The 21,808-nt window shown below is 38.6% G+C and overlaps 1 protein-coding gene and 1 long non-coding RNA gene across 21 annotated transcripts in view; both read right to left on the reverse strand.

The window, feature by feature from the left end:
* On the reverse strand, nt 1–11,066 carry LOC128199181 (uncharacterized). Its single transcript, XR_008251850.1, has 5 exons — nt 10,919–11,066; nt 10,282–10,413; nt 9,364–9,473; nt 6,917–6,991; nt 1–5,652 (listed from the first exon to the last, which is right to left on the reverse strand). It is a non-coding gene; the product is annotated as an uncharacterized LOC128199181 (long non-coding RNA).
* LOC112049214 (zinc finger protein OZF) overlaps nt 11,046–21,808 on the reverse strand; it is a 20,151-nt gene continuing 9,388 nt past the window's right edge. For 3 of the 20 annotated variants that reach the window (XM_052887547.1, XM_052887546.1, XM_052887548.1), the window contains exons 7-17: nt 20,753–20,897; nt 15,622–15,732; nt 15,172–15,282; nt 14,931–15,041; nt 14,415–14,498; nt 13,671–13,841; nt 13,275–13,445; nt 13,031–13,201; nt 12,712–12,882; nt 11,644–11,713; nt 11,060–11,249 (exon numbers count right to left, since the gene is read on the reverse strand). In XM_052887547.1, coding sequence (XP_052743507.1) covers nt 11,084–11,249; nt 11,644–11,713; nt 12,712–12,882; nt 13,031–13,201; nt 13,275–13,445; nt 13,671–13,841; nt 14,415–14,498; nt 14,931–15,041; nt 15,172–15,282; nt 15,622–15,732; nt 20,753–20,897 — 1,482 coding nt within the window. In that variant the 3' untranslated portion in view covers nt 11,060–11,083. Of the gene's footprint in view, nt 11,250–11,643; nt 11,714–12,711; nt 12,883–13,030; nt 13,202–13,274; nt 13,446–13,670; nt 13,842–14,414; nt 14,499–14,930; nt 15,042–15,171; nt 15,283–15,621; nt 15,733–20,752; nt 20,898–21,808 lie in introns of all 20 variants that reach the window. The other 17 variants (XM_052887549.1, XM_052887551.1, XM_052887553.1 and 14 more) reach the window with 17 other exon arrangements.

The following is a 21,808-nucleotide window of genomic DNA, read 5'->3' on the forward strand; positions in this document are numbered from 1 at the left end:
TTAGCCACAAATATCATGGCACGTTTATTTTTCTCCACTACATGGCGACCTCTAAAAGAATCGTGACTTGTTATTTTGCATTCATATAGTTTTCTTTTTCAATAGAGCCCTTACAAAAAGAGCACTAATAATTTTACAATGTATATTTTCCATAAAATTAAATAAACTCTGTATTTATTTTGATCTCAATATAAATCACTATGAACATAAAAAAAAATTTAAAAATCGCTTTGTTAGTTCGCTAATTATATTGATAGATGATACTATTACAATAAAGAGTACATTTAAAAAATCACATTAAAGCATATACATAATGCTGACTACATAATTGCCCTTACAGCCTCTTTACAGACTTACACAAAATGCGTACAAAAAACAGGAAACAACGATAAACATCAAAGAATATATATTCTAGATAGAGGTGACAATAACACAGTAAAAGAGAGGTTTTATACCTACTTGTAGCGTTGTGGTCAGTCTCAAGAAATTATATAATCAATCATTAACAGAAATAAACGTATACATTCATTAGGATAAATAACGTAATATACGACTGATCCAACGGCATTTGATTAGATCATCGCCCAGTCCAATAGCTGGTAAAAGTTAACAGCCGTTTAACATGTAACTAATAATTATAATACAATTTATCACAATCTATTCAGACTAAAGAAGCAGTGTGCGACGTAAAGCAGGCTGTAAAGGTGATATCATATTCACGTGCAATGTAATACACCACAGTTAACAAATCTAAACTTATTCGATAAAATATAAAACTAGCCTAAAAATTTTAACAATAAAAGAAAAAACAGTTGTAGTTAAAAATATTGGTCAATAAAAAAAAAACTCTGCAGAGCTATGACTAAATGACCGCAGTTTTAAAAAAGAATCATGCCATGATCACCGCTCGTCGACTCTTAATCAAATAGGAATTAAAAGTACAATAATATTACATACAATGTAAATTACTCCAAAAAGGCGTCGAGTCTGGCTCAGAGCCACAATTTGATTTATAACAATAATATAGTCTACAAATTGTATAAATCGGCGACTTAGAAATAGCTCTCAGTATATAAAAAAAAAATAGTTAAAATCCTTAGGCTGTACTCTCGTATGATTATGAATGTAAGCAACGCAATATGTTGGCAAAGCGGAAGTATGCGTAAATCTAACGATAAGATAGAACTAAATATGTAGCTTATACGTACGATTACTGTGACGAGTGACAACGCGTCGACTAGTGTAGCTACTAGCTCCGCCTCACGACGCGATATACATAGTATTCAGGATATGGTCTAAGATCCGGCATCACAAATGTATACCCTCATCTGTTATTCATTAGTGCTACGAAATAAATGATACATTGCAAATAGGTTAATTAATGCCTAGTTAAATTGCGGCCAAACATATTTTTCATACAAAATCCAGGAAACCAACCAACAAGAACGAAAGCAACCTAATACAGTTCAATTAAGCATATAATAAGCTTTCATTAGACATATTAGACGACTGAATAACTGTTAGGGAGTATTTGTATAACATTAATTAATTGTTTATATCTGGCAACCCCACAGTTGCAGTGTAAAAGCAGGTAACTTTTACTTTTTCAATTCTTTTGGGTATATTCTATTAACTAGTGTACGATTTTTTTAAATTAACCAATTCGGAAAGGAGAATAAATAAAAAAAGTGTGTGTCAGCTCCGACGCACGAATGGAGTTTACTCTTTCAGATCGAATGTCTAAATAAGTGTATGTTGCCCCGCAGCATACACTATGTACGTCTCAATACTGACGCCTGAAAAACGAAAGGTGCGCGCAACCGAGCAGCAGGCCGCGGCATAGGTTGCGCACAAAAAACATAACGCTGTCATTCGTTCATCGAATTTTACTGCTTTTGCTTTGCTTTTTTAAAAAACGATTCTTATGGAGTAAACTCTAATTTCAAAAAAAATCATTTAATACTGTTAGGCCGCAATTGAACTAGGCAACCTACGTGCCATGTGTCAATGTGAATATTTTCTATTTATTTCTCATTCCAATGAAATAACAGATGAGGGTATATATTTATTATGCCGGATCTTGTACTATAAGGATATGTAAGATTTCTTCAACCGAAGTTATACGAGTGCACTGGTCGGTGATTGGTCCGACAAAACAACCGCTCTCAACGCTATACACGGAAACAAATACGACCTAATTTGCCAATCTTCGTGAGTATACTTACAAATGGTGTGTATCATATTGTTGATTCAGTCTTTTCTACGGTCGAAAACGAAAAATTGAGAAGTATATTTGTGTAACATAACTCGACGGTTAGGCAATCAAATACATATACAATATTTTTTTAATATTACCCTCTAAATGTATAGTAACTAACATCGGTATGTAAAATAGTTGGGGCAGAGAAGACACACAAATTCATGAACCACAGACAGCGAAGCTTTACAGGTTCCTCTACTAATTTATGCGTCTTAACTGGTTCGCCGGCACAGCGGGCCTATTATGTACCTCAGTGTACCATTCAAATAATGAGTCATTAAATTGTTTTTCATCGTATTTTCGTTTTTGCATTCATCTAACATTGTGTTTTCAACGAAATTAAATAGTTATCGTTATTTTACGTAAAGTGACAGTAAGCAAGTAATTTTAACGAAAAACCGCTATTTACGTAATTATGTTAGATTTTTTTTGTTCCAATATCAGATGTGATGTGAGGCTGTTTGCAGTTGCAGCGCGATTCTAGCAAACCATGTACTCTTAATTTCTTTTTTTTTTTATATATATTTTTGGGCAGCATGTTTTATGATCGTAGAAACAACAAATCACTGCCACTCGATGTAAAATGACGTTGTCGAGGTAATTTTGATGAAATAACTATGTTAGATGATCACATAAAAGAAAATACGATGAAAAACCATGTAGTGTCTTATTATTTGAATGGTACACTGAGATACATAATAACCCTGCTGGTGAATTGCGTATTGCGCCCTTTGCCCTAATCGATACGTAAATATGGGTTGTAAACGGGGAGCGCCATTCGCAACGCACCAGCGCCGCATTCTTTTCTCAACGACTCCAGACTCGGCGAGAGACAACAGATACAATAATATAAATATAATAAAGAAAAAAAAAACAATCAATAAAGACAGGAACAGATAACAACAAAAATATATTACTAATTCTATAATTCCTCAAAGAATCGTTCCTCCCCGAGTCCGGCGAGACGCTATAAACATTTATATACTTTATATGTACCTAGTTTACTATGTTGGTGTTTCTATTCCCATCATATATCTATGGATAATACAACGGTACCAACATTGATAAACACCGTGGTACTTGACAATGTTGCTACAAACTATTGGTAAATAACTTTTTTTTTTTTAATTATTTCAATGGCTGTCTCTTTCTGGTAATCGGAGATTTATACTACGCTTTAAACCAAAGTTCTAGTTTCTCTAAATAATACTGTTCTCAATGGCTTGGTAAGAAACTTAATAAAGAAAGATTTTTTTTCTTTTATAAACATGAAAAATATATTTTGACACTACTCTCTAATTTTATACTTCTTTTTCCGGGAAACTAAATGCATCCGTCATGTTGCTTCATCTTAAAGTACATACATGTTATTCATTTCATATTATGTAAATGATAAATGAGATATTGGCCTATTTTTCTCGTGTTTCAAATACAGAACTATCAAAATATAAAAAAATATTGAGGACTATCAAACAACATCCATATGTATATTTATTATTATCATTATGTAAGTATATCTACAAGGAAATTTTGATTTTAATACCCAAAAGTATACTTCTGTGCTAAATATTCTATGATTAATTCCAATTTTTTTTTTTCATCAGTTCGATATACTCTATGATTGTAGAAGAAAAACAGTTCTACAAATCATACGCTCTTACATTAAATTTTGAATCGTATTACTTCATATCATTCGAATAAATAAACCCTACCAATATTTACAATTTCGACCCTCGGCTCAATGGACACGCACCGCATCGTGGAAATAAAATAATGTACACAAAACGTGTGAACGGAAAACAAAAACAATATAATCAATCAGATGTCAAACAAAAAAACATATATAAAAATAAAAATAAACAGTGGCTCAGAAGTCGGTACATAACACTAGGAGAAGTCGAGTTCTCTACAATATTTTATTTCCATCTACCCTGACCTGCAAACTTAACTAAACTTACGCTACCACATCATTTACATAGAAATGGCACCAATCTATCTTTGATATCAATAATGGCAAACCTAAGGAACCCCCGCAGCGGACACAAAACAACATCGTCTCAAGGTTTTGGAAGACTACTGCACTATACTCTAGACGTTACTACTATTATTCGAATTAAAAAAGCAATGGTAATAAAGTCTCAAAACATCAGCCAAATATACAGTACAGTATAACAATTTGGAAAAACATCCCAAGTGATGGTCTAACACGACGTACGCGAACAACTAACGTAACGTAACGTAACGCACAAACTAGGTCGAGACGAGTGAACGAAACGGAAGCGTCATCGATGGTGTTACGATTGTACTGACACTGCCTAACATCGCTATCAGCTAGAAGGCACACAAAGTTCCAGAAGCTTCACAACTGATACTGGAGACGTCGCGTCACAAACGCGCGACAGTCGCGCCACAACCGCGCGACAAACGCGACACATAGAACACCGAACGTAATTTCATTATGAACGAAATACGATTAAAAAATATTGCCAAATTTATGTTGCAACAGGCACTTTTCTGGATTACTCCAATAAACATCATATTAAATTTATTCTGTGAAGCTTATTATTGCCTCCGAGGACTCCGCGAATCTTCTTCAATTTTTTTTTTTCATTATTTTGTACTTGTCATATATTATTATGAAACCTGAACCACATCATTAAAGCGTTTCTACGGATCGGTGGAAGTATCATACTAAAGAGTCCCTTAAATTTCTCACCGTTCAAAATACTTCACATTATATCGGTAACAGTTCTATAAAATTATCGAACTCCATCTACTGAGACGATCTACACGTAAGTTAAAGCATCGCAATAAGATATCGTTACATTCACTACGACTAATGAAGACTGGGGACGACAAGCGACTGAACGTTAGAAAAAATTTAGAATTTCCAAAGTCGGTGATTCACCATTCACGATACCGAAAGTTTATATCACTAAGCAAATTAGAATATGAGATCAAAAATTTAGGCCTACAATCTATACGATGAGAGTTAAGTATCGATTTATATATTCCACCGCGGATTAATATAAAAGTGCGATGGTAGAGATAAATCACAGTTGCGGACAATAAATCACAATGCAATCATAGGCGGTACCGCTACGTGACTGGCTGCGTCCTCGTGGGGTACTGTGCTGCTCGAGGGTTGCTGCCATCCTCCCGCCCCACTCCACTCTACTCTACTCTACTCCACTCCACTCCACTCCGCTCCACTCCACTCGCGTCCGCCCGCGTCACGGCCGACGAAACCAAACGGATAAATAAATAATAATATAAAATAAATTCTGATCTGTGTATAAGCCCGCGCCTGCGAGCTAGCTGCCGACGTGGCTGCCTCACTCTATATTGCACTCACTCGGGTTGTTCACATCAGTCGACGGATATGAAAAGCTCTGAAACAATTTGTATACATTACATATGTAGAATAGCCTCAGACCAATTATTGTATAGAACCTGCCTCGCTAGACGTTACTTTCTGTCAATGTATATGATCAACGATCTAATGCGATTATAAAAACTGTCTTTATAGAATCGACGTTAAATAGTTGTCATCGTGTTCGTTGGTTAAAGAGTTCCGTAAAATACCTTTTTGTGTAATTGAATTGTGTAAAAAACGGGCAAAAACTTCTAGTTTAATATAATTTATCTACCAAATCTAAGCTCAGAAAATGACAGACAATTCGTGACTATGTGTGCAATACAGGTCCATCTATAATTGGTCTGAGAGTATAGCCAAACTCGATGTAAATGTCAAAATCAATGAGGGGATTACGTTTGCCGACGCAAGGGTGCCGAGAAGAAAAGTTCTTTTTGGACTTATTAATAAATTTAATTAAAGAAATTACAGATCTATAACGTCTACGAACTAGTGACGTCGTTCGAAGTGTGAAAGCGAGTGCCCGGTAAAAAATATGTTCCCAGACATTTTACACGTTTTGCAGATTTTGCGCGTGTAAGTAAGCCTGCGATTCTACCACGAGCGGAGCGAGTACTGCAGCATAGAACCGCGGCATGTAAAAAGGGTATAAACACATGCCTAATACACCTACAAACATAACATTAACCCTCATTTATAAAGTAGTAGGCAGATACGGAGACGATCTTGCTACGATCCTTCGCAGCGCCTTATTACACTTTTCGTAACGCATTCTCCAGCTTGTTCCCTAAGTCAAGCATGCGAAAAAAAGTTGTACTTCAAAAATAAAATAATACACAAAAGAGAAACTTAAAACTTAATAGCAGTTAGTAGCGCCATCTTTCGTGTCCTCAGACTAAATACATAAGGACTAGTATCGCACCCAAATTCACAAACAAAATTTTCTGCCATTTTCTAAGGAAAACGAGCTTAGATTTCATACATATCTTATACTAACTAGCAGTTTTTGTTAGTTTTTTACACCATTTAACTACACAAAAAGTTATTTTTACGGATGTTTTTAACCGACGGACACGATTGTAAACTATGAAACATCGATTCTATAGAGACAGTGTTTATAATCGCATAAGATCGTTGATCATATACTTTGACAGAAAAATAATGTCTTGCGAGGCAGGTCTTTATCTAATTAGTCGGAGTTCGTGTCAGACAAGGTCCCACTAGTTAGTTTACAATTACGCGTGGTTGAGTTTTACTTCAAAAAGAACACAAAAACTTACGAAGTGCGGATCAATCAGCGTGGCGCAGCACCATTGGCGGCTGCGGCGTGGGCGTGTGCGGCGGCGGCGGAGACGCTGCGACATGACACTTTATTTATTTATTTATTTATTTAAAAAAAAAATACATGTGGCACATGGGGACTGAGGCAGTAAAGATATTTCATAGCATTTTTATCAACTGTATATTATTATATAATATTGCTTTTTTTTTATTGAGAAAGATTACAATAAGGAACTTAAGCTAACTTATCCTAATAACTATACTAATAGCATTAACAACTGAGTCTTAGGGCCATAAATCATTTCTCTATATCTATCTCGCTTGCACTTATGGGTCTTATGGAGCCGTCTATACTAATAGCATTAACAACTGAGTCTTAGGGCCATAAATCATTTCTCTATATCTATCTCGCTTGCACTTATGGGTCTTATGGAGCCGTCTAGTGAAGGGTGTAACAATGAAAGACATATTATCGATAAGTAAAGTTTATTATCGTATCTTGTTCACAAAATTAAAAAAATTAACAATATTTGATTTAATATAATACATATTTCATATTATATAATTATTAACTAAATAAAATTAATCTTCATCTGAGTCTTCATCATCAGAATCTTCGTCTTCTGCCAAATTTATTATATATTAGTATCCATAGTGCGCAACGAGTAACACATGAATGTATTTATTTAATTGCAGTAAACACATTTATAGCAAAAAAAATACGCAATGCAATTACATTAGAAACCGACCAATCAGAATCGTCCAAATCATTATTGACTCATCATTAGCACGTGCGCAGGTAGCCGTTTATCGATAATTAGGGTGCGCAGGTAGGCGCGCTGCACATTCCTATCTTTTTTGACTTTTATGACCGGACGACTCAGATGATAATGCGCATACTATAGTGAAGGGTGTAACAATGAAAGACATATTATCGATAAGTAAAGTTTATTATCGTATCTTGTTCACAAAATTAAAAAAATTAACAATATTTGATTTAATATAATACATATTTCATATTATATAATTATTAACTAAATAAAATTAATCTTCATCTGAGTCTTCATCATCAGAATCTTCGTCTTCTGCCAAATTTATTATATATTAGTATCCATAGTGCGCAACGAGTAACACATGAATGTATTTATTTAATTGCAGTAAACACATTTATAGCAAAAAAAATACGCAATGCAATTACATTAGAAACCGACCAATCAGAATCGTCCAAATCATTATTGACTCATCATTAGCACGTGCGCAGGTAGCCGTTTATCGATAATTAGGGTGCGCAGGTAGGCGCGCTGCACATTCCTATCTTTTTTGACTTTTATGACCGGACGACTCAGATGATAATGCGCATACTATATACAAATCATGCCCACGTGGAATGGTGGCAAGAATACTGGCTGCATTTCCGCGCTGGACAGCCAAGATGATCCTTTGCGCAAAAAATGAGCCAGCCCTTCTGTCACCAGTCGAGGCAACTAGCCGCGGTGAAATGGTACGGAAAAATTTTTTGGAATAAAAAAAAATATTGCTTATAATGTATGTTTTTTTTTTATTTATGCACTATTTTTTTTTTAAATAATAAAAAATGTCTTATCGTTGAGTTGGAATTGGACTCTGGATTAATAAGTTTGTCCCTTAGTTTCACACCACTTGTCCAGTTGAGTCAATATGACAACGTCGAAATGTGTTAACTTGATGCACGATTGGGGTGTTAGCTTTATTTTGTTAAGGTTTTGATTCGATTCGCGATAAAAACCAAAGCCTGATAAAAGCTATGCAATAGTTTAAAAAAATACGTATCGATAATGTCTGTCTCCCATTCTATGTCTGTATGTCTGTTTATAATACTTGTGGGCAGAACATTTATTACTGTAGACTTAGAAAGTAACAGATGCTTTCATTGCATCTGTCCGATTCTTATAAAAAAAAAAGAACAAGTTATGCAACATAAGCAGGGAAGACTTGAAAAATTCTTCCAAATTACAGCTTAGAGACTTTTTTATTAAAATAACATAACAGCTAATTTTTGCAGATTAGATATTTAAAATCAATTGGTAACCTTATCAGTCAATTTTCGGGGGGCATATTTTGTTATCGAACGCAATGAAGTCTTGAAGATCACTTGGAAGGAAAACTCACCACCATTTTGTCCTATTTGTCATAGACAACACATACTTATATTTTAAGCACCATGGCCATGAATTCCTGGGCACAAGTCACTAAACAAAATTCAAAAAAAAATCTAACTCAGAATACTTCATCTGATAATAACTTCTACACTTTTTCAGGATCTTCAATATGAAAAGGTTAAACCTGAGCCAACTTAAATTTTTGTCTAGAAATAATCAACAACTTTAATTGGCTGTTGCATCAGTCGACCAGTTGACTTAAACTCATCAAACCAATTGATGAGATCATTCAGTTTAAATTAACTTACACATGGAGGCGATGGACTGCGGCGACATGGCAGACATCTTGCTCTGCGTGTCCTGCATCGACACCTGTGTGCCCTGCGACGTCATGTAGCGGTTCACCATCGGCACAAAACTGAAAACATAGTTCATTTATTATTATTTACTCTTGTTTTTTTACCTGATTTAATATTTAACCACCTTAGTTTACAATTTAACTAAAATATAATATTTACAACACAGAACAAATTCTTCTAGATCGACAAAATCCAATGTCGATCTCATCGTATCTTTCGTTAAGTCATTCATTCCAATACAATAGGCTACTCGCCTGCTGTATAAAATAAGAAGATTTTTTGCATATAGGTAGTTTAGATGCCTAGAAACTCTAATTACATTTTTATTTGTGAAAAAAATCTCGTGATAAAAATATACACGGTCGAATTGAGAAACCTCCTCCTTTTTTTGAAGTCGGTTAAAAATACAATTTTGTTTAATAAAAATATTACAATTTCTACTAAACAAAATTGTATTTTTATTACGTCACCTCAAACGCCAATCATAAATTGTGACGTCATTCGCTACAATGCATCAGTTTGTGATTGGCGCTTGCGATGACGTGATATATCACGTCACTGCAAACGCCAATCACACTGTTATCTCTATGAATGACGTCACTTGCTAATATGTTGTGTTTCGGCGGCAAAAACTTTACGTAGATATTTTTTCATTTATATTAAATTTTTTACTGGTTATTATTGATGGGACAAAATAAAATATAGCTTATAATACTTCCATAATTCTGTTTAAATACTGTTGTACAAGAGGCAAGTAGCCTATTAATAATAAGCAATGAGAATTATGGGAACAACTTTCTGCTGCGGCGTTTCCAGACAGTTATAATGTGGGGTAATGCGATGTTGTCGTGTCGTGTCGTGTCGTACCTGAGATCGCAAACGCCGGGCGAGTCGTAGTTGCCGTTGTTGGAGTTGTTGGCGTTGTTAACGCTGCCGATGGTGCCGATGCTGTTCGCCGACATGTTGCTGTGGTTCTCGCGGTGCACGCGGTTGTGATGTCTGCACGACAAAAATAAGAGTTATACTACTAAGTACTATGGAGTACCTAACAGACTTTACAGCAACCACAATACAGTCCGCGTTGTCTAACTTTGCCGAACTAAAGCTTCGACGTGACGTCACCGAGCAGCGCTCGTAGTTGAGGTAGTTCATTTGTTAGCAATCTCGTCACCGTATGAGGTAGCTGTCGCGCACGAAGGTGCGTCCGCACACGCTGCACTCGTAGCACGGCCCGCTGGAGTGCGTGCGCATGTGCAGCGCGAAATACGCCTTCGACGTGACGTCATCGAGCAGCGCGCGCAGTCGAGTCAGTTCATTTGTTAGCAATCTCGTCACCGTATGAGGTAGCTGTCGCGCACGAAGGTGCGTCCGCACACGCTGCACTCGTAGCACGGCCCGCTGGAGTGCGTGCGCATGTGCAGCGCGAAATACGCCTTCGACGTGACGTCATCGAGCAGCGCGCGCAGTCGAGTCAGTTCATTTGTTAGCAATAGAAGCTCGTCACCGTATGAGGTAGCTGTCGCGCACGAAGGTGCGTCCGCACACGCTGCACTCGTAGCACGGCCCGCTGGAGTGCGTGCGGATGTGCAGCGCGAACTGCGCCTTCGACGTGACGTCATCGAGCAGCGCGCGCAGTCGAGTCAGTTCATTTGTTAGCAATAGAAGCTCGTCACCGTATGAGGTAGCTGTCGCGCACGAAGGTGCGTCCGCACACGCTGCACTCGTAGCACGGCCCGCTGGAGTGCGTGCGGATGTGCAGCGCGAACTGCGCCTTCGACGTGAACGTCATGGAGCAGCGCTCGCAGTTGAGCGGCTTGTCCGCCACGTGAGACCACCTGCCGGGAAAAGACCTTTAGTGAACACTACACTTATTCTAAACTATGTTTTTTTTTCAAACTGACTACATTTATATTAAGTATGAACGCACAAAAATTGTAAGTGTAAAGGATAAAGTGATGGCGTAAATTCGTGCACCATATTCAACAATGCAGATTTCCGTATTATGTGACGAAGCCACCACCCACTCCATACTCAGTCATACACTAATGACGATGCAGTCTAAAATGGTACAAGAAATACATTATAGTAACCAGTCTTGGTTAAATAAACCTAAAGTTTATTCAAAAAAGACTGGTTACTATAATATATTTTTGTTATGTTTCCCTAAATCTTCCTATCTTCATCTTATGAATTTTATATCAACTAATAATTTAGTGATTGTCTGCATACCTGTGCGCTGTCACATAGCTCTTCACAGCGAACCGTTTTTGGCAAATATCACATGCGTAAGGACGTTCCCCTGTAACATACGGTATGTTTTATTACGGCCCTTTAAATTTATCAAATCATAACATTGCCAAGCGATCGTTACCAAAACAAGAAGCCACAAAAGAAACAATATGAAGCAAATTGAAAAGCAAATAACGTTAAAAAGACGGCAATATGCAATTAGACAGTATGATGAAGTCTGAAATTAATGAATCCAAGCTAAAATTATAATAAATGATAGAAGACTGAAACTTAAACGATGATGTAGCGAATGATAAAAATGATATACAAGTAAGTTGTCGGTGCCACATCATTAAGTCCAGAATCAGTAGATACCTGTTATCGCAATTTGCCGTCTTCAATGCATCTTCCAAAAACGCACTTTATATATTCACACAAAAATAAAAACAAAAATATCAAACACTAACAATCCACCCTGTGTGAATAATAACCCATTCAATAAAAGCGAAATGACGAACGGCATTTGGGTGAATCCTGTATGTAATGGTATCGAAAAATATTATTCTCATTATTTCTATTCATTGCAATTTGTTTGAGCACCAAAAATGCCGATCGCCATTTTGTCTAAGCTACATTTATGTCGCAGAAGGCAGCGGAAAGGAAACTAACGATACATATAATGGTACAGTTACATTAGCGGTTAATGCTAGATGTTTGCGTTGTCTCAACATATCCGGTCGATTTAGAGGAACTTAAAAGAAATTAGAACGCAAAAAAACAAGTTCTTTACAAAGAATTTGCAATTTGGAAAATTGCCCAAATTAAGGCAGTTTTCATGGGAAATTGCGCACATTAAGGCAGTTTTCACACTGAATGAGAATTTGATAATTCCACTTTGTTTTTATCTTCTAATAAATCTTGAAATTTACTAACACTAGATAACGCGATAATCGTTTCGGTATATCATTAAAAAATACAAGCAACAATGTATCTGTACCACAACAACCGCCAGTCCCTTTCCCTCGCCCCGCGCGCACATGTTGGTACAAGTCCGGGAGCGCGTCATACCGGTGTGGATTCGCTTGTGGATGTTGAGGGTAGATTTCTGCGTGAAGCGTTTGTAACACACATCGCACTCGAAGGGGCGCTCGCCTGTGTGCGTGCGCATGTGTATTTCCAGGTACGGCTTGCAAGTGAACGCCGCCGGGCACTCCATGCACTGATACGGCCGCCCTTGCACTGACCAGCATACCACACATTAGTACTAACACCGCGAGCACTCGAGGCGAGTCTCGTTACGTGGCACCGACAACTTAACCAACATATAAATCAACAATCGCAATATTTCAAGGGCCGACAGGCGGGGCAAGGATCGCAAGAGACTGACCTGTGTGCGTTCGTTTGTGTATGTTTAGAGTGGACTTTTGCGCGAATCTCTTGAGGCAGACGTCGCACTGGTAGGGCCGCTCGCCGGTGTGCGTGCGGTTGTGTATCTCGAGGTACTGCTTGCACGTGAAGGCGGCTGGGCACTGCAGGCACTGGAAGGGCCGGCCCTGCACTGTAAGCACACACATGAGTTGCCGCGGGCGAACCTCGCCCCGCCCCGCGCCGCTGCGCGCCCCCCCACGTACCTGAGTGCGTCCGCTTGTGGATGTTCAGACTGGACTTCTGCGTGAAGCGCTTGAGGCAGATGTCGCACTGATAAGGTCGCTCGCCGGTGTGCGTGCGCGTGTGTATCTCCAAGTATTGCTTGCAGGTGAAGGCGGCGGGGCACGACAGGCACTGGAACGGTCTGCCCTGGACTGGTGCCCAACACACATATTATAGAAGCGGCGAGCCCGCAAGGGCGCTAGCCGCCCTCGCACTACGGAGGTCGCGGCGCAGACTGGTCGCCGCTCGCCGCTAGCTCCGCCCCAAATCTTTCAGTGACACGCGACTACTGTCAGTAGTGATTCAGCGATTTGGAGGAGACGCGGACGGAGGGGAGCGCGGGCGGGGGCAGTCCGGCCGCGAGTCGCTTCACCCACCTGTGTGCGTCCGTTTATGGATATTGAGGCTGGACTTCTGCGTGAAGCGCTTGAGACACGCGTCGCACTGATAGGGCCGCTCGCCTGTATGCGTGCGCATGTGAATGTCCAGGTAGGGGCGGCGGGCGAACGCCGCGGGGCATTGCCCGCACGTGTAAGGTCGCCCTTGCACTGCGCCCAGTGCACACACAAAAGCGAGTAACGCACGTCGCCGACGCCAGCGACAACGCCTTTGGCCCCCGCCCGCGCCCCGCCAATCTCCGCCGCGGCGGCGCGACCGCGACGTTACGTTTAACGTTTACAAATTTTACCCAATTTTGATACGCCGTGTCGAATTACGACACCGAGGCGCCAAGATTGCGTCTTTGCGGCGATTGCATTACCGCTTTTGTGAAAGAATTAATAATCATGAAGAAATGATGACAACAATAATGAAAAAAAAATACTAATCTGAAGGTGACTAAAATGCGATGAGGGAGCGACCGGCCGATCTGAGAGAGGCAGAAGGATCGTCGGCGAGTGCAGAAGTACGTAAAGCGCGCACGCATGAGTTAGAGGTCGAGATGTTAGTCGGAAGCAACGAGATGGAAGCTGTGGGAGCACAACTCAACGGGTCAGGCGGGCAACGGAAAAGTGGAAAAGAAGCATGACGCTAAATGAGATGTGTGAGCGTGTGACGAGGCGCAAGTTACTTGTCGTTCCGAGAGGAAAACTGCTTTTAAAATGTATATGTGGGCTACTAACCCGTATGTATCTTTTCGTGCAAATTGAGCGCGCACTTCTGCGTGAAGGACTTGAGGCAGACGGTGCACTGGAAGGGCCGCTCGCCTGCGCCGCCGCGGGGGGACAGAAAACAAAACAAAACCACGATGGACAAATAATTCCACAGCGCTCACTCCCTCGGCTCGAGGAGCACTACCGCGAGGGGTCACCCAGTTATTTGTCCATCAGATATTCTGTCGCCTACTATAAATAACAAAATTTCACAACGTACACATGCTTTACTGTTAAGTGTTTGTGAATAGTTTTTGAGCGCGTTCGACCTGAGGCAACGATCCGTGATACTTTTGAACATACTTATTACATTTTTGCTAGTACACTTCCAAATCGCTAATCTGAATCGGCAAGTAACGGTTAATCGGGAGCCCTTAAACTATTCACAAATCGGGTGTCGAAGTCACGAGTGCGGTCGGATCAGACAGAAACAACCGACCGTGGCTCGGAGACCGCAGGGAAGTAATGAAATATCAAGGGACCCACCGGTGTGTATACGCTTATGAGTGCCAAGGCTGGACTTCTGCGTGAACCGCTTGTCACAGATGTCGCACTGATAGGGGCGCACTTTGTTGATCAGCGATTGGATGTGCTCCTCTAGAAATATCAACAAAATTCAGCTACAGATGGGTTCTGCTGATTCATCCAACGATATCACCTAATTATACGTGAGCTCTATAATTACATAATTGAAAGTCTACTTAAGGATTTTAGGGCAAATGCCTACCGGTGTGTATCTTTCCGTGTCGGCCCAGGCTGGACTTCTGAGTGAAGCGCATAAAACAGATGTGGCACTGGTACGGCCGCACTTTCTCTAACAGGGCTCGTCTGTGCTCCTCTATAAGTTATACGAGTTTCGATATAGCGTCACTGCACTCTCTCACACAAATATATATAGCATTTACACCTAACGAGTCTAACTGCACACGCATCCACACGCAGGGGGAGGTTGGCTACGCGAGCGGTGCCTTCTGCCTCGAATGGGACTTGCACGTACTACGGATGTCAAACGGGTGTGCCACGTGTTACTGGTCAAAGTCTGAATATAGAATGATGCTTTAGGTGAAACTACTGATTTACTTTTACAATATCAACAAATACAAATATATGACAGTTCCGAGAGCGGATAGCGTTAAGTGAAATCTTAATAGAGATTAGAGGAAGGGCAGAGACCCACCCGTGTGTATTTTCTTGTGTCGGTTGAGGCTGGAGCTCTGCGTGAAGCGCATCTGACAGAGCTCACACTTGTAGGGCCGCTCCTTCACCATCAGAGCTCGCATGTGCTCATCTAAAAGCGGGCTATCTTTTGATCCAAGCCACTTTGCGGAACGCACTGAGGACTCGTGTTTTGTATCGTGGAGCCCAAAGTGTGTTCCACGCCTCCCCCTGTTTACCTCTCATCGACGAAGTCTTCCTCGCGCCCTGATCTTGTATGCGACATTTATACGAGACACAACTCAAAAACTATTCACATCTTAATGTTAAGCATATGTATTGTAGGTATCGCCGCGAGCGAACTGTGAGTCGCACCAGTGTCGTAACTTCGTTATGTTAATTTGCATAATTTAATTCATAGTGCATAACAAATAAGTATGGGCCAGTGCATCGTAACTTTACTGAGAATGTTTCGTCCAGAGGCCACTAGAGAATTGGATTAAATCAAGGAAAAATATAAATATAATATCTACGTTAATCATATTTAAATAAATTGAATTTTTAATATTTTTATCTGATCACACAAAATTAAAAAGGTTTTTTTAAATATAATTAATCGTTTCTTTATTTTGATTTATCGGAGCATAAGCGATTTTTGAGTATAAATATATGTACGAACAAATACAATAATATGTCGTTTTGAGCTCACTGTAAGTGCATTTTAATTTGCAATATCTATAAATATTATTTTTGAATGTCTGCTTTGTAATATGCTCCGATATACTTACGCTCGGTGGAATAATAATTTAGTCGATTTTATTGTTCTAAAATTATATGTTTTACTAGAAATCCAGTTGGATAATTGAGTAATCAGGGCGGCAAAACGAAGAGAACCAAAACAAAAAAAAAATGTCAACATAAGGTAAAAAAATTAAGCAAATCGGTACCGCGGTAACAGGAGGAGGTTGACTTGATCGAAAACATAAAAAATATAATTTGTCTGTTAAATTTTTAACAATCCCCTCATGTTAAAAACGTTTACATGGGAATTGTTGGTATTACATAGGTAGTAAATGAATTTATGTGCAGTTTCCATCTATGTATCGGTTAGTTATGTAATGTAACTTCCATAAACCTCCTGATAGAAAATTACAATTAGAATCTGAATCAATAGTACGAGTAAAATGAGCAGGAAATTCATTTTGCAATTTTTTTCGAAACCTAGACAAATCCATGCAGCCACACGAAATATTATATATTTAGAATAGGGTACTTGTAATGCACATTGTCGATTCGACACACGACGTTCGACGGTAGACTTCAAAGGAGATGGTCCAAAATTATATGGAGCCTAGGATAAATCATTGTAAATAAAAGAAGATATTTTTTTAAACTATTTTTGGTTATACAAATCTACGAATTTACTATAATTCTTTCGAAATAATATTAATTATCTCCCAAGAAATGCAACATTAATAAGGATAATAATAGCGGATAGATGACGTTTTCAATGCAGTAATCGATTTGACGTTTGCTGTCAATTGTCATATATTCATACACGCTCTATGGGCGCCATCTTGATATAACTCAAAAACTTGGGGTTTTATTTCATTTATTTCTTTTTATTTAGTTCGATTTATTCACTTTAGTAAAATCCTTGTATTTTTGAAATTTTAATGATACGGGGTATAAGAGTGGACCTGAAATGGACCATCTCCTTTAGATTTGCCTATTTGTTGGGTGAGGTCTTTTAATTTCGTAAGGTCTCATTTTAAAATGAAAATGTTGAAACTGCTGTTTCAATTACATATTTTATTGGAAGAATCGTGACATAGTTTAGCTAAACTTCATGGTTTTTTTTCCCGATTGTGTAAGTGCCGTAGGCTCCTTATGGGACCTCAGCGGCGTAACTGGGGGGTTCGGGCGTGCGCAGAAGCATCGCCTGATGGGGCCCGAATGCAGAAGCAGAGTAGATGGGCGGAACGACTCTCTAAGGGCGTCTCCTCTGAGACTCGGACCTCGGCTTAGAGGGCCGTTCGGGAAGGGAACTTCATGTTAGACATGGAACAAGTAGGAGATGGGAGTTCAATAAAGCCATAAAATTCACGTGACGTAATTTATTGATAGCCTCGAAACAATTTGATTTGTTGTTCCAGAGATAGGTGTAGGTTGCCTCACAGGTTTGTCTAATTTTTTCAAAAGAAAAAAAAAGCAAAATAAATGTATTACTCACTATACGCAATGTACTTCAGCAACATATCGCCTGCTTCTATTTAACTTGATTACTTTGGGTAAAGAATTAATGTTTTGTCTTAAAAATATATTATGTTTTACAAATATATTATTTAAATAAAAATGAAATAAAAACTTAAGTTAAAGAAATCCTATGGAAATTACATTTATAATGGTCCCATCAGCTAGGCTATTCGGTTATATATGCCTTTCAAAAACGTTGTAGTTAATTTTAATTACAGCAATGTAAAACAGACTAAAATCAGATGAATTCAGTTTCTAAGTCATAGATTTACGAATAATAAATATAAATAATAATAAAAAAACTACCGAATAGCCTAATACATAAATTTATTATTAATGGCAATTTGTTATAACTTTACCTACACTACTTAAAAGGAAGTAATTTTGTTCTCATTTTGTTTCAATCTAAATTTATTATAGTGCTTATGAAGATCACATTTATTTTTATTCTTTTCATTATAATTGAAATAAGTATACTTTACTCATATTATCTCGTAAAAAATATACTCAGAGGCACAATTATCCACCCTCTTTAATACGACGCGAGTATATTAAAGTGGGCGGATAATTATGCCTCTGAGTATATATTAAATAAATTTGATCAATACACATAAGCCAAGGCGTCATCAACAACATTGTTTGTCATCAAGCAATGTAAATTGTTAGAATAATTGTCTTTAACTATTGTGGCGTTTATTAAATACTTTTAAAAAGGAAAAAATATATAGTTTAATAGTTTTGTAAAAAAAAAACATGAAATAAAATGTAAAAATAATAATTTACTATTAAAAGATTTATGTTTCTAGAAATTTTAGCGATGTATTTTATATATTTGTCAATAATGCTAGATTAGAAGGGGAAGAATAGGAGATTCAACTTTCGCCTGGGAATGAGTAGATCAGAGAGGGTAGAGACCTTCGATTTTTAGTCAGGCAGTTTAGCTGTAGAGCTTTTGAAGTTTAAAGTGTTAATAAATAATTCTGAATTACAATAGATGGCGCACCTTTCGTTAAAATATACAGCCGGGTACAACTAAACTTTATCCTAGGAACATTTTGAAGCACCAGTATATGTTTTGAATTTTCTATTGAATCACCATTCATTCCAATGAAAATATTTTCGTTTGCAACGTATTCTTCAAATCTTAAATATTCCATCATCTTCCGTCAAATACATTATCTTCTACTATATAAAAATAAGTCGGGTTTTCCTTCCTGACGCTATAACTCCAGAACGCACGAACCGATTTCCACGGTTTTGCATTCGTTGGAAAGGTCTCGGGCTCCGTGAGGTTTATAGCAAAAAAAATCAGGATAAGGTAGGGGTAGGGTAGGGTAGGGGTAGGGTAGGGGTAGGGTAGGGGTAGAGTTGGGTAGGGGTAGTTGAAAGTTTACATCGAGTTTCACGCGGACGAAGTCGCGGGTGTCCGCTAGTAATTCTATATGTTTGACGTTGTTCTCAGATTTAAAACATATACAATATATACCCTCTCTAGTGCTGCCAGTAGCAGTTTTTTTAGACCTTCCCAGGAAAACGGTTAGTTGTACCCGGCTGCATATTGCTAGCTATCGAAATGAGCGCCATCTATTGTAATTAGGAATAGGGTAGTTAACTCATGAAATTCAATACAAATAATATTAATTTCGTGTAGTAAACTGGAATAAAGGACCGAAATATAACGATATCATTCAATAAAAGTTAAGGATTTCTTATAAAACTTAATTTAAATGTGTGTTTTAACAAATTTTCCAAATGTCAAAAACGCTTTTGTCCATTTTGTGACGTCACTAGATGTACTAAACGTCGAACTAATTTAATTGTCAACTAATATTTTTGTCAAACGCTCCATTTGTATGGGATTTGTTATAGTGACGTCATAAAACATAATAGATCCACTCTTATACCCCGTATCATTAAAATTTAAAAATACAAGGATTTTACTAAAGTGAATAAAAACATATTAAAAAATAAAATTTTCATTATTAACGTCTCGAAAAAAATATGAAACTTGTTTTCAGTGGAGTAGAACAATAATGATCTATTTAAGACCATTTAAAAAAAGTGTCAACTAGCTTATTATTTATCAACACATTAAGCTTGGAAAGCTCCACAGTTAAGCTATCTGACTCAAAATCCAAGTTCTCTACCCTGTCCGTTGGTCTACTACCCATACCCGACTATATATTTTTACCTAACGAACGAAACGCCATCTATTGTAATTCAGAATTATTTTCCATTAATATTAAAATTGTAACATCAGATTTTTTAAATCTTTCCAAGACAAAGATTCACTAAAGTCCGGCCGCTAACAGATTGCGTTCCTGACAGGTCATGATCGAATGGGCGACGCGACGTAACTTCGAACTGGCGTACAAGATTGTTGAACTGCGCTGTTTCGAGGTAATGCCAACTGTTTGTCTTTGTAGTGATGAGACTAAAAACGAGCCATTTGTAAATTAGAGCCTCCATAGCTCAACGGTAAGAGCGATCGGACCCATCACCGATTGGTGGTTCGATCCCCGCCCCGTTGGACTATTGTCGTACCCACTCCTAATACAGTCTTTGCCGATTAGTTGGAGGGGAATTGCAATATTGGTCATATTAAAAAAAAGACTTGGGAAATATTCTTTAAAAAAATGTCTTTCCTAACTAGTTGGAGGGAATAATGTTCAAATAAAAAAAAAGAGATGGCAAATATTCCTTTAAAAAAAAATTGTATATGTTTGTCCCATTCGATCACGACCAGTCAGAAACGCAATACTTGAGCGGCCGGATTTTAACAATAACATACTGACTGACAACCAACAATGTGTGATATCAATTAGCCAATTTACATGTGTATGTGTGTCTGTGTGGATGTGTGTGTGCGTGTGTGAACAATAAGGCTGGTGACTCACCGGTGTGGACGCGTTTGTGCGTGTTGAGGCTGGACTTCTGCGTGAAGCGCTTGAGGCAAAGGTCGCACTGGAACGGCCGCTCGCCGGTGTGCGTGCGCATGTGCACTTCGAGGTACGGCTTGCGGCAGAACGCCGCGTCGCACACCTGTGTGTGCCGTCATTATCATTAATAACCTCCAAACAAACCATGTTCGGCTCACTGCTGAGCTCAAGTCTCCTCTCATTCAATTCAAATTGGCAGATTTCACACACGTAGAGAATTAAAAAAAATCCCAGGTATGCTGGTTTCCTTTCGATGGTTTTCCCCACACTGTTTGTGATTTGTGATATTTAATTTCGCATGTGCCCTTCTAGGTACGGCATGCGGCAGAACGCCGCGTCGCACACCTTAGTGTGCAATCATCATTAACAATCTCTTAACAAATGTTCGGCTCACTATTGAGCACAAGTCTCTTCTCAGAACTAATAGTCCACCACGCTGGCCCAATATGGCCCAATATGGCGAATTAAAAAAAATATCAGGTATGCAGATTTCCTCACGATGTTTTTCCTTCACCATACGAAACTCGTGATATTTAATTTCTTAAAATGCACATAACTAAAATGTTGAAGCTACCACTAGCAGATATTAATGATAACCAGGACCGATTGCAGTGCTCTCAGAAACACAATCAACTACCCAATTATTGGATCACTAGCTGATGTTAATGATAACCGGGACTGATTGAAGTGCTCTCAGAAACACAAGGGTGTAACTAAACCAACTACCCAACTATGGGCTGAAAATTTTAACTTTCTTAGAAGAAAGGAACATTTTATCTTATAGCCCAGCCTTAGTTTCGAACCCAGGACCTCGTGTAATCCGAAACTTATAGGTTAACCACTGAACCACTGGCAATCAGAAATATGAAGTCATCATCATCATCATCATCTTGACGTCCACTGCAGGACTTAGGCCTTTTGTAGGGACTTCCAAACTTCACGATCCTGAGCCGCCTGCATCCAGCGAATCCCTGCGACTCGCTTGATGTCGTCAGTCCACCTGGTGGTCGACCA

Source organism: Bicyclus anynana, chromosome 19, assembly GCF_947172395.1.
Source record: "Bicyclus anynana chromosome 19, ilBicAnyn1.1, whole genome shotgun sequence".
NCBI lineage: Eukaryota > Metazoa > Arthropoda > Insecta > Lepidoptera > Nymphalidae > Bicyclus > Bicyclus anynana.